At 36.5% G+C, this 14434-nt stretch overlaps 1 protein-coding gene across 1 annotated transcript in view; it reads right to left on the reverse strand.

The window, feature by feature from the left end:
• The window catches only part of LOC145692610 (uncharacterized), an 87631-nt gene that overhangs the window by 53819 nt on the left and 19378 nt on the right, over positions 1–14434 (reverse strand). Inside the window, exon 3 of the mRNA XM_081767931.1 lies at positions 8308–8410. Coding sequence (XP_081624057.1) covers positions 8308–8410 — 103 coding nt within the window. The remainder of the gene's footprint in view (positions 1–8307; positions 8411–14434) is intronic.

Here is a 14434-nt window from a genome sequence, read left to right on the forward strand (position 1 = left end):
ATTATCCGGACAGCGGTATATTGTACAAATATACGGATTCCTTTTGTTTACTACAGAAAGCAATGCGGAGCATACGTTATCCGTATGCTACATAGGCACTGCCCTTAGATGTTACATCAAGCCGTTGCCGGACATCTGATATCTAACATTCTTCCTTATATCACATACATATACTTATGCTACATTCCTCAGCTATATGGGACGTAAAACTTAGATTTCATTTCATCATTCCTCAGCTATATGTTATATACGTCCATTTTAAGTACGACACATACAAGTTTTTCTCAATGTATTTGCTTTAGTATATCTTTCTATTAGGTGGTTTCTTTGAGAACTACACTTTAAGATGTGTTTAATGTGAATTAAATATGTTTTTTTATGTGTTTGTTAGGAACTGAATAGGTTTGTTGCTTAGGATTGAAAGTTTTAGTATAAGTCACGACCGACGGTGAAATATGAGTCTTAATAGGTTTTCAGAGTCTCTTGTTAGAACTTTACTAACATATAATAGTATAAGCTAGCTAATAAAGAAATGTGAAAAAGTGACGTTTGTTAGTTGTAAGATTCCAGTTGACTTCGAGTTTCTTAAACTACGTATATTTTTCTTGCTATATATGTGATGAACGTTGATACTTTCTTTTTTTTTTTTTTTGAATTTTATACCAGAGAATTCTCCATAGAATTAAATATCGAGTTATGAAATTTTGTCACAACTATCATGATATAACGATCGAGTTTAGATTTAGGTTACCAAAATTTGACTTGTGAAAGTCCTAACACATATACATGTACCCCCATATTTAAAAAAAATTGCGCGTATACTGTAACTCACGAATTTTCGCATATATTCCATTTTCCTTACATTTATGGATATAATACTGTTATTAGTAAGTGGAGATAATAGAAAGCAATCCATCTAAGGAGATATTTTCAAATAATGTAATAAAATGATAAAAATATAAGAAAAAACAAAATTATACTCGGTTTTGCATATACTGGCAATCATGCTTTCGAGAGATTTTTGCAGTAGCACAACACGATTGTGCAGGGAATTTCAAATTAGCAGTCGGAGAGTTAAATGAAGGAACTGGAAAGTGGAGTAAAATATTGCATTTATTGGTTTAAACCTAGTGTCTAGATTGTCTTCCAAATATAAATTAGCTTCTGTAACCAATGTCATACGGAAATAAAGAAACAAACAGGTAATCTCTTGTCTTGTGGTTGGAAGTGACATGCGCCATGGCTATTAGCATTTACTTGTTAAGAAAAGAGAACAAGCAAATAGGAGTTACCGTGGTTAGGTGGGTAGCGTGGTGGACTAGTAGGTTTATTACTATTTTGTCACCAGACCGAATCCCATCCCATCCAATTTTTTATTATTATTTTGTTACAAAATATTATAGGAAGTGTATAATTGTCATGTTAATAAGAACCCGAAACAATATAATAAGGAAATAACATATTTATAGTGTCCATTAATCGGCGTATTTATTCAGGATTAGAGAATTATTGGTAACAGCGATTGTTTTCAGTTTATGTATGCTTATTCCTCCCCTCCTCGTGTTTGCACAGTAGACAAAGTTCAACTCACTTCATCAGTGTGTGAGAGTCAGGAACAGGAAAAAAGCATGTGACGTGCAGCCTTACTGTTCCAGTAAATGAAGTAGAATAGCTTGTTGTCTTGAAAAAAACAGATAGAAAATAGCTGATTTTAAATTATTGTTCTGGTGTTTGTGTGTGTGTTTCTTTTTAGAGTATTGACTTTCTCTTTCTTTTGCATATCCACAAGTGCAAGAAATGCAAACATAAGTTTGGGTAAGGAATAAAGAATACTTTCTTTGAACAAAACTATATTATACAGATCTATGTGTGCCGAACACGAATGCTTTCAAAAGATAGTATAGATATGAATGATAATTATACCATTCTTCTAAATTATACAGTAGCGTGAAAAACTGATATTAAAATGATATCAGACATAAGTTTTTTTTCTAGCATGACAATACATTATATGTAACTCCTTAAATGTTTGGGATTACAAATTATCACCTTATTTTCCGGGTAGGCGTATTCGTTTTCACATTCGAGCGACAAAAGAAGAAATTGTGGTGATAGTGGTAAACATCGAATTCGAGATTTCAATGAATTCAAATTTCATGGCCTCGACATATCGAAGAAATGATTTTTCGATATCTGTCCATCTGTTCATCTGTCGGTTCGTCACGCTTTCACATGCACTCAAATAGAGGCCATACTGTTCAACTATCTGGACCGAATTCTACACGTGAGGTTTTTATAACATTCTATCGTTTCGAATTCTATACCCTCCGACACCTAAAAATAAGGGTAGTTTGCTGAAGGACAATAATTTAAAATAATTAAATTTTCCGAAAAAACAGCTGTAACATTTTGTTTATTTTTACAAATATATATTTTGTTAACAGCTCTTCACCGTAGTATGAATCATTGCTCTGAAAAAATATATAAAGTGTAATTTACTGTATGGAATGCGTTTTCTTGAACAATTTTCTCAACCACATTTCATAAATAAACGTATCATTAATAGCACAACAATATAACATAAATCGTTCTTCATGTAAACATTCGGAAGGTGTAGTTTACTCTTATGAGCTTTTCTCCAACGATTTTCCATTAACGCCTCATGCAATGTTGTTCATATTTCGTAAAGAAAAGTTTCAGTAATAACCCAATATAATACATAACTCGTTTGTCCTGAAAACATCCAGAAGGAGTTGTGTTCTCACGGAGGATCAATCTATCTGAAGTGGTCCAAAGATGGGGAAAATTGTTGCTCGAACATCTCCGAAAATTATAGAAATTGAATTGTAATTAACCTTGTGTATGAAAAAGTCAATAACATCATTCACGTTGTCTCATGAACAAGTATTCCTGAATGGCAGCCATCTTTGTTCTCGGTGAGTGTCATTTCTTACATTTGCAAGCGTTTACGAACACTACAGTTGCTCAGGACGTACGCATCTGACGAACATCAAACAAAAACGAATATTTAGAGGAGAGACTGACATACACAGAAAACATACACTCTTGCTTCTATATAAATATGCAGGGTTGCAATCCAAAAACATGAAATCAATAGAAAAAGTACAGAAATTAAACTTTTGAAGGGACTGTATTTTGGAATGGCACAAAGTGGAGGATTCATAAGTTTTGTGGTGTATACTATTTCATATAAAGAGTATATAGAAATATCCACAGCCATGATAGCACTAGCATCGCCGATTTATGGGAGTCCAAAAATTGAAGTTTGTGATTTTGATGCCATGTTTGGGACGTAATATATCAGGAGGGCAAAGTACTAAAATTTGCTGCTTATGCTACAAAGAAATTCTGTATGTGAATAAACTATTGCAAAAAAATCTTGACGGATATTACATGGAGAAAAAGTTAGTACATGTTAAAAACGGGAAGAAAGCACACCCGTGGCAATGGTCGTAGCCCAGAAAATTTGATAAATACGTCACTAAAGGAAAATATCAATAAGTTATTTCCTTATTATATTGTTTCGATTCTTATTAACATGGAAATTATACAATACCTATTACAGTTGTAAAAAAATGAAATGGGATGGGATTCGATCTGGTGTCAAAATAGTATAAGAACTACTAGTCCACCACGCTACCCACTTAACCATGGAAACTGCTCTTTGCTTGTTCCCTTCTCTTAACAAATAACTGCCAATAGCTATAGCGCATGTCACTTCCAACCTCAAGACAAGAGATTACTATATTTCCGTATGACATCTTGGTTATAGAAGCTAATTTATATTTGGCACTAGGTTTAAACAAATAAATGCAATATTTTACTCCACTTTACAGTTCCTTCATTCAACTCTCCGACTGTTAATTTGAAATTCATTGCACAATCGTGCTGTGCTACTGCAAAAATCCCTAGAAAGCATGACTTTAGTATACGCAAAACCGAGCATAATTTTGTTTTTTTGTTATATTTTTATTATTTTATTATATTATTTGGAAATATCTCCTTTCATGGATTGCTTTCTATTATCTTCACTTACTAATAACAGTATTTTATCCATAAATGTAAGGAAAATTGAATAAATGCGACAATTTGTGAGTTACAGTATACACGCATGTTTTTGTTTTTGAGCATGGGGGTACGTGTGTATATATATATAAGGAAGCAATTTCCTTTCACCAAGTTGTAATATTGATATTTACGATTTTAAGAACATGCATAATAAATAAATGTTAAAATTTTAATTTTAAATTATGTGCCATTTATGTGCAAAACATAAAGTTATTATCTTCTAATGTGGTGATAAATTTAAACCTGTTGATTTGACACTTATTAATTGCCCACAGAACAGTTCTGTCAAACTCATTGAAGAAGTATTGAAGTGCCACTTCTTGTTTATCCAAACAAAGGTCAGTTCCATTTCTTTTGTTTGATCAACCAAAGTAATCTGTTCGTACTTTCGCTGCTGCAAATACGAATGCTAGCTCGTTCTAAATCACTTGGGAAGAAAGTACATTGTTGATTTTCGAGTTTTCCATCTATTGGCACAAGTCTAAGCAAAACATGTGTTTATTTGTCATCTAAAAGCAACCGAATTAAGCTGTGGGAACTGTGAATTTATAGAGTCTAATCAACAGTAGTCAGCAGTGTTAATGCCTATTGAAATGGATGAAATCATCATGATCACTGAGTAATATAATTATCCATATAAGGTGTAGAAATGACCGTTCCGTTATGTGCAGTCGCCCCTTGTCAGTCTGAAAGCTCAGATAACGTGCTAATTAATTGTGTAATTGGGGATGTCAGAACTGACAAGTTTCGCCCAGGATTTTGTAAACATTGAATGTGGTAGAGCATAAAGTACAGGATCTGATCTGGGTTGTATACGAACAAAATCACGCATGTTAAAAAAGAAAGAGATTGTGATGTCGAAGGGATTGGGAAGGGTGAGAAGGGAGTAACTTTTAGGATTGGTTAAGCTACTTGCACTTACTTGCAGGTCTCGGCGTTTCCTCCTCGACGATTCTTCCATTGAATTGATATCCGCCCGTGCTTTTTCTGTGATCTGCTGGACGTCCAGGTAGTCGTGAGTTAAGGGACTATGAAACCCAGGCAGGAAAACTAGCGTTGCGAAGACAGTAAATTTAGTCAAAATTTAAATTGCTCTTTGACGAATTTTCCATCGTAGTTGATAGCTATAACGTTAGCTAAGACAAGGTGCCCTCTAGGTTAGAGGAAGGTAAACTTCTGATGAACTCGAAATTGTAGCTCGAGTTCCTACATGTTGACTCGTCTCCAATCTAAACCGGACTACCTCTTTCCAAAAGTCTCTCAATGTTTTGTTCGATGTCCCTTCCGGGTTAATATCCTGGGTCGTTGACTCTTTCTTCAGTCTCGATGAAAAGTGCGTGCTCGTAGATTAACCAAAGATGAGGTGGTGATAGGAATGCTGACGGGGAAACAATCTGTCTTTTTTATTGATTAAAAAATTACATGTTGAAGGAATTAGCAAACAGCAAGAAAACTTCCTTATAAGAATAGTAAATGAACTTAGAAAAAAATGAAAAGTGATTCCTTCGATCTTGAAAAAAATGAAAAGTGAACTTTAAATAAACGATCAATCATTTCACTGCGTCCTAAACTTCGAAATAAAATGTTTTATTATGTGTCCAAATACACATATCTTCACAGTTACATAGAACAAAAGCCCAAATCATATATTACCATTTGTTATATTATGCCCTATATGACCTTCTTTATATAAATGAAAAGCATGAATTTCTCTCTTTAAGATCTCTATAAACTCTATGTGTTAATGTTATACGTTGAAAGGGTCAGTGACTCTTTTCCTTTAAACTACACCTCTGCCATTGAAACCAATTGTAATTCTCGGACGACATCTCAGACAATTTTTTGGGCTGCCATCTAGTGCAAGAAATCATTATCAGTAATCAGTTTGAACAATGAATCTTAGATGTCATTAGCATGTGAGAAGTACAAGTAATGGGTACAAGCGTTATTTTTACGTAGCTTCATGCTTCTTCCTTCTATACTTCATAATCAATCCAAGAATAATGTGGGAATTATAGGAAGAATTCAAGTTATAATGAAGTTCGTAAACCACGTTGAGGGACTCACATTATAATTCACTTATGCGGGTCACAACTGATTGCAGATGTCATGTTACAATATCTTTTATACTGTAGCGTGTAGTGAACATTTATAACTTCTAATGAAAATACATATTCTCAACAGTAAACTGTTGCTGTCAAATATCGTATTATTCTTAACAGGCATGACAAATTTACATTTATTCTTAATGTCATCGTAACAGATTTATTAATCTAGTGTTATGATCCGAAAAAATAAGCATACCCTAGTTATTTCTTGTGAACACATTGAACTAAGCCACATAACGTTTTCTTCATAGTCTTCGTCTGCTGAAACATAGTGACGTAAGGGGAACCGGTCAAAACCCCCACAGCCAAAACACCCACACTCAAGAAATGTCAAAACGCCCACACAAACGGTCATAACCCCCACACAAATGGACAAATCTCCCAAACACACGAACGGTCATAACCCCCACACTCAAGAAATGTCAAAACGCCCACAAGATCGGTCATAACCCCCACACAAATGGACAAATCTCCCAAATACACGAACGGTCATAACCCCCACAGTCAAAACCCCCACACTGGTAATCGGTCATAACTTCCAACGGTCATAACTCCCACACAAATGGACAAAACAGCCACACATAGCAACGGTCACAATCCCCACATAAATGGACAAAACCCCCACACAAATTGACAAAACTCCCACACAATCGGTCAAATCTCCCACACTCTGAAATGATCCTGGTTGTATGTCTTGCACTTGTACTTTTTAATAACATTTTTTATTCCACTTAAACCGATGTTGCAACTATTTTTCTTGCACTGTTTTGTAATGACAGAAACACTAAAGTGGGCGTCGTAAAGAGCCGCAACAAAGACGTGCAATCACGATATTTTCAGAGTGTGGGAGATTTGTCCGATTGTGTAGGGGTTTTGTCCATTTGTGTCGGGGTTTTGTCCATTTATGTGGAGATTGTGACCGTTGCTATGTGTGGGAGTTTTGTCCATTTGTGTGGGAGTTATGACCGATCGTGTGGGCGTTTTGACATTTCTTGAGTGTGGGGGTTTTGGCTGTGGGGGTTTTGACCGTTCGTGCGTTTGGGGGATTTGTCCATTTGTGTGGGGGTTATGACCGATCGTGTGGGCGTTTTGACATTTCTTGAGTGTGGGGGTTTTGGCTGTGGGGGTTTTGACCTAGACCCGACGTAAGAGCTGTAGTGAATGCACCAATGGGACACAAAAAGTAACATTTCGTATACACTTGATTTCCTTGATATGCTTCTCTTCATGTGCAAAATACTCATTCTACTTTGGATGGAATTGAAGATAGGCCACTTTCAGTAATGTGTGGATCCATGAATATAAAAGAACGTGAATTAACAATTGATTTTTTAGTCTTACACCAGAGCCATTGAAAGCCTCACGATTCTTTTACGTGCTTTATATGATCGTTGGCTTAGTTAAACCTTAACGACTGCTTTTAATAAGTTTAGAGTGGATTATATCTTTATCTTAATTACAAGTGGCTGTTTAACTTTGTTCAGTTTGGAAAAGTTCATAATCAAGGTATAGTACTTAGCATTGTAACTTTCAATATCAATTTTCACCACAAGTTCAAGATCTTTTAAACTAGAGATGATTACCAGTTCAATCTATTTGAGATACATATACCAAAATAATCCGTAGTTTCCACTATAGGAGATGAGACAGGAAACTGAAAACATTATTTCATGTCAGACTTTAACCCAAAGTTAACTTATATAACTATCAATTCTTCCTGTATTCCTTCTTGAACCATATATGGACATTTAAGTGTATTTTATCACGATAACAATTAGAAAGATTAAAACTAAATCAAAATTACTTTACGAAAATCGATGCTACGAAAAACGCTGTATCAATTCAGATGATCATTAACAGACTGATATGACCACCAAAATCATTCCCACTCCATTACTTAACTGCCTTTCTGAAACAGAGTTTATTATCACCTAATTTAAATATTTCTTGACTTACTTATCGAAGTGCAATGAATGCCAAATTTCGCTGATCCACAAACGAAGAACATGAGAATTACACCCTACTAAGTAACACCCCATTCTGATGGCTATAAAAGTACTCACAATAGTATACTGCTAAAACGATATAAATGTTTATAAAAAATGATTACCTTTGACTTTTCCAGAGGAGAATAGAGAGTAATTCTCGCATATCCTTCACTCTTCTGCATATTTTTAACTTCGTTTTCCCGTTGTGGAGTCCCGGAAATATCGCTGGAATAAATTATAAATAGATTTCATTTCTTCACACCTTATGGCAATATGGTATATTTAAAATTTAAACTTTACATGTTATCTACAGGAACATCTTATACATAACTCGGTTGTTTCCTATAAATATTCATAACACCGTTCAAAGACCGTTTCTCCAGATTTGTTGGATAAGAGGTCAAATTGAATATTTTCATCCCCCAAAAAATTAGGTTGCATATAGATCTTTAAATGGAAACTGTAGGTCTTGAAATTGAGAACAAGAAGTAATGCTTTGAATAGTGTTAAATTTCCAGATGGAAGTTCCAAATTATGAAATGTAAAAACAAAAGAGTTAATTTATAAACTTTGTTCGACTGTACAATCGTACAATAGTATCTAAATCACGCTGGGAGAGAAAGAAAAAACAAATATCATCTATGAAACTCTGAACTTTAATAGTAGCCGGAGGAACACACAATCCCGTCATTTCATTCCGGATCTTATGCAGAACCGGCATAACGGCAATGCTGTAAAGCATGGGGGACAAGGGACAGCTCTGAATAAGCCCCCGGTTAATTGGAAAGACCCGCGTTAAGGCTCCGTTCAGGTTAAGTTGGGCAGTACGCTGGGAGTATAACGTCTTAACCATATTTAAAAATACTGGCCCGAAATGAAGCATCTCAAGAACTGTGAATAAGTACTGATGGCTTAGTTTATCGAAGGCCTGAGAAAAATCAGTACTCAAAAGCGCTGCAGTTAATTTCGGACGACTTTCAAAATAAGCGATCGTGTCCCTAATATTCGATAAAGCCAGATATGTAGGATGCTGCGGATCGTGACCAAATTGTTCCGGTAACAGAATGGAACTTAAAGTATTACGTAACCAGGATGCTAGAATATTTGCGAGAAGTTTATAATCACAACATGCGAGACTGATCGGTCTTAAATGAGTGATTCGCGTGCTCTTGGGCTGCTTAGGAATGATCACTATAATATTGTGCGTAAATGTTTTGCCGACTTGTAAATTAGAACGAAAGGCATTAAAAAGTTCAGTGAAAAAAGGAATGAAAAGATCTGGGAATGTCTGGTAAAATTCGTAAGGTAGGAGTTAATACCACTAGATTTATTCTTTTTTGCCTGGTGGAGGGCATGCTGAATTTCTGCTTCAGTAAAGGGAGCATCAAGCTCTGCTTGGAGTTCAACTGGGAGAGGGTTCAAGGTATCCTAAACACCGTCATTACTAGCTGGTACATCATGGTTGCAATATAAATCAGCAAAATAGCGCACAAAGTATGGAATAATATCAATTCCTTCACATAAAACACCTTTATCATCCAGTGCATTATGAATAATCTGTTGCTTGCTTCTAGGACGTTCAGCACTGGTATGTACAAGACTCGGAGGCTCAGTGAGTGACATTGATGAGATTTTGCTGCGAATAGTAATACCTTGGAGTCTTTTGCGGTGTAATGTTAACAAGAAAGCATTTACCTGTTTAATTTGTGAGAGTACAGGTTCACCATTAAGGAATACCATATGATAGTCGCGTAGAAGCTGAGAGTAGTAATTATATTGTTCATGGAATCGCTGTGACCGTTCTCTGCTGTATTCTTTACAGATTTGTTTCAAAGCTGGTTTGCCCCGTTGTTCCCACCATTGGATAATATTGTTCCGTCGCAAAAGTTGCTGATTAATTTCTCTCCAGCGTTGGCGTAGCAACTGCTGGAATTCTGGCTCAGAAAGGATGCCGGTATTGAGGTGCCATAAACTATTATGGTTCAGAAGCTTTTGAAGCGGTAGCTGGATAGTCATAACTAGCCCCATGTGAACCGAAAAACAAACAGGAATCCTTTCCACAAATTGCACATGTGGAAGTAATGACCGTGAGATATAAAAAGAATCGAGGCGAGAAGAGCCAGTGGCGAAGAAAAGGTGTGTCCAGGATTGTGGGGATGAAAATGACGCCAGACATCACATAAATTAAATTGGTTAATCGCCTGTAATAAAGTAGGGCAGAAGTTTGAAGTAGAAGTGGAATCTTGAGCGGAAACTATACTGATATGATCTCCACCCCATATAATCAAACGAGAACTGTCATGTAAGGCGGAGGCTACCTCGGAATTAAAGAAATTATGACGTTCACGCCGTCGGTGTGAACCTGCAGGGGCATACGAATTGCAAAACCGGATATTGACCACATTTCCAGTAATAATCCGGCCGGTGGGATGTTTGTATAACTGTTCAAATTCTATATCATTACGAAATATAAGTGCAGTACCCGTGCCGTTAACAGTTTCGTTAGAAAAAAAGGTGTGCTGATAAAGGCCTTGAAGGTCGGTCAAGGTCACTTCCTGGATAAACAGTATATCAAGATAATAACATTTAATGAAATCCAAAACAGCATTTTGCTTGGTAGAAGATGTTAAACCATTAAAATTGACCGTTCCTATTTTAAAAGAGTACATTAAGAGCTGCAAGGAAAGGCTTGGTGTGGAGGAAAAGGCACACACAAAAGAACCGGCAGGCCCAAGGAAAGCAGCAAAAAGATGCAATATTAACAAAAACAAAAGTCCCAAACAGACCACTAGCATACTCTCACTGCGTAGCGGGTCTGTCCAAAGTCTCGGGGACAACCTCCCCATCATTACATGTAGTAGCATCTAATTGAGACATCTGTCTTAATCTAGTGCGGGTTAATCTACTGGTCGAATCATAGGTCTTCCCGGTCACTTTCAGAACTTTCCCAGTATTCACCTCGTGACTGGAACGTTTCTTGTTTTTCAGTTGTTCACTAATAGGGGGTTCAGGAGTGTCATCAACACTGGATGTAGGCGTAACTGGGGAACCACTACCAGTCGAGTTGAGCACATCGGAGAGAGAAGGCACAGTGTCAAGGAAATCACTAACAACAGGTTCAGGCCGAGCAGGTGCTGAAGTATCGAAAGTCATTAATTAGTAGTCATTAATAAGTAGTAAGTCAAATTTAGTAATGATCTGTTCACAGAGCTGTTGTGTAATTAATTTGATATATAGAAGTTTACGTAGAAAGTCTAGTTCAATACTTAATACTGCATCTTTTGCAAGCTCAAAGGTGGTTCGTATCCACTCATGGAGCGAAATCGAATTGGGAACTTTGGAGACAGGTTGAAAGCTGATGCGAAGAGTGTTAAGCCTAATATTGGCCATCGTAATCAGTCGTAATCTTGCACTTCACTTAACAAAAACGGGGAGAAATCACCCAATCAAGTGGTAAACTCACTCTGCTCAAGGCCAAAAAGCACAGCAAAAACTCGCACAAAAAAAAACTATCACTACTGGCAGAATCAGCACCAAGGCGCGAGCAACACAGGACGTGTTGCCTCGACGAAAACTCAGGCGCAACTCAACTTAGCCACGAAGGAGCTCATATTCAGAATTGAAGTAGTATGGCAAGGTATCCTGTTCTCCTTCTTGAACATAATAGCCCCTTATGATATTTGCCTGTACACATGTTGAATAAATCGTGACAAAACTTTCAGCATATTAGTTGAACACTTGACTGGTGTATTTTACTCTCGATAATTTAAGACACGCTGGGTTGCGAATAGAGTGATCATCTCCTATGCGAAGAGTCAAAGATCCAATCTCAGACAATGTGCGTTTCTGTACATCTAATGAAGTCTGTGCATTTTCACAGAGCTCACTTGCTTAGTCTGATTATCTCATGTCACTATTTCACAATCACCCTTATCGTGTAATTACCATTGACCTGTTTTAGAATACCGAATACGTATATATACAGCAGGGGTGCCCACAAAGGGGGGCTATGACGCAAACTGCGTCATTGAAATATTTGGGGAGGTTGAACATCTATATAAATATGTTTGAGGGGGTGTAAAATTAATCGAAAAGATTTCTTTTTCATGGAAGAACACTTACGAATAGACAATTGAGGGGGTTGCGTCATGGACATGAGGGGGTGAGCACCACGGTCTACAGGGCTGGCTCTACAATATAAGCAACACGTGCGTTTCCATGGGGCGGCAAGTTTTGAGGGGCAACAAAATTTGTCATAACTATATTATTGAAAATAAATATTTCATGTTGGAAACGGTCTTCATGATGATGGTAACAAAATTTACTAAGCTGACCTTCTATTTGAATACTACATTCATAAATCATGTTTAGGTCGCATTCGTTTACTCCCGGTCCACATGGGGAAAAATGTCTGCTGCGGGCCAGCAGCGGGAAATTCTGCTGCGGACCCGCGCGAGCCGAAAATACGTTGGCTCTTATCATTCATGCCACACTAGCTGCGGACCCGCGGTGGGCAAAAATTAAGTTGTGGGGACTGCTGGCTCACAGCGAGTCCTCGTAGGTGGAGCCGGTCAGCAAATCATTGCTGCCAATCAGTCAAGCTACACGAGCAGACTTTCCTGCGCCTGCAGAAATGAAAATCGAAAAAATCAACGTAGAACTATTTATAAATGAAATTTAAAAATATCCCGAAAAATGGGATTAAAATGTAAAACAACATCAAGACAGAAATAAAAACCGAGAGACAATGAACAAAGTGTGTGAGACCGTATATAAGAAATTTAATGAAAAAACAGAAGAAAAACAACATCGTTACGGTATTACTTTTTTATATAAAAATCATATATCCAAGTAGTATTTACAACTGATTTTCGTTTAGCGTTCATTTTCAGCAGCGAGGCTGTGAACTTTTTTTTTTTTTTTTGTGATAACAACAATAGACAACAAATAGGTTTGGAGAACGAGCCTTCATTGTTAATGCAGGTTCTTTAATGACATTTCTTATGTCACTCCTTTCGGAATGAAAGGACCATTTATAACACAGCATTATACTTTAGGTCGAGGTCATCCTATTGTATAGCCCCTGTGCTGAAAGAAATGCTAAAGTCCAAAACAATTATGAACATAATAACAGAACAAAAAGAATAAAGAATACAATTTTTCGGCTGACAATTTCCAGTCTTTGTTAGTTAATGTATTAAATTTTAACACGATACTTATGAGGTTAAACCAGAAGAAAGCAATTCTATTGCATATTCTTTGATCATTCTGGAGAATTACATGCTTCTTTAATATTAATTTTTGCAAAGGTAATCATCATGATATGAAATTCCTAGACCTACTGTGCCCATTATCGAATTGCCAATCATATTTCTTAAATGAACTGTGTATATACTTTGAATTCGCTTTAAAACAATCGCTTCCACAAAAGCTTTTATGCAAAACTAGCTGGAATACCAGTTCTTCACTTGGGGCAAACGGGTTTATGAAAAATAGTTGAATATTCTTTCCCCTGAGGATCGCATTCCAATTAAAGTGTAATTACAAAACTTCATTAGATACTCTATTTTTGGCATAAATTTTGAACTACCCTACCCACTTAGATTGTAAATAAATAAGTGGAAATTTTAATATTATATAAATGATTGCCTTCCTCTCGTAGCAGGGAAGCTACAAAAGCCTTGAAACATTTTCCATTGCTTTTATATAACAGTTCATAGCGATTTCGAATTTCCTTACCTTAAGGGCCTCCCACATCCGGGGACAGTGTGTGAATAAATAAAGGGAAATGTCACAATTAAAGAAATGTTTCCCCTTTCACACCTTAGAAGTGGACTATTCGGAAACATTATTTTTATTTAAGAGTTTACACCTAGGTATTCGGAATTTCACATCTCCAATCAGGGCCGGATTTCCCAATAGGCCCGGTAGGCCCGGGCCTATGGGCGCAAGCTACCAGGGGGCGCACGGCCGAGAGAAAAAAATTAAAAATATCTAGAAATAAAAATAATTAGCCATAACTTAACATATTTTTTTGAATTGATTAAAAAAATCAGGCTAATAAAGCATTCTGATTTTGAAGTTCATTGGAACAAATAATGGTTGGTAAAGTTCACCAATCTTTTGTTAATACATTAACGGTATTTTGTTAAGCCCAGAACCAAGTAAATTCCTCAAAAAACTTGCAATGATAAAATTGCATCGTGGAGTGGTGTTTAAGCAATTCACATATAGGCCTGATATAATTTT

This window comes from Thermobia domestica, chromosome 8, assembly GCF_964235325.1.
Source record: "Thermobia domestica chromosome 8, izTheDome1.hap1.1, whole genome shotgun sequence".
Classification (NCBI taxonomy): Eukaryota; Metazoa; Arthropoda; class Insecta; order Zygentoma; family Lepismatidae; genus Thermobia; species Thermobia domestica.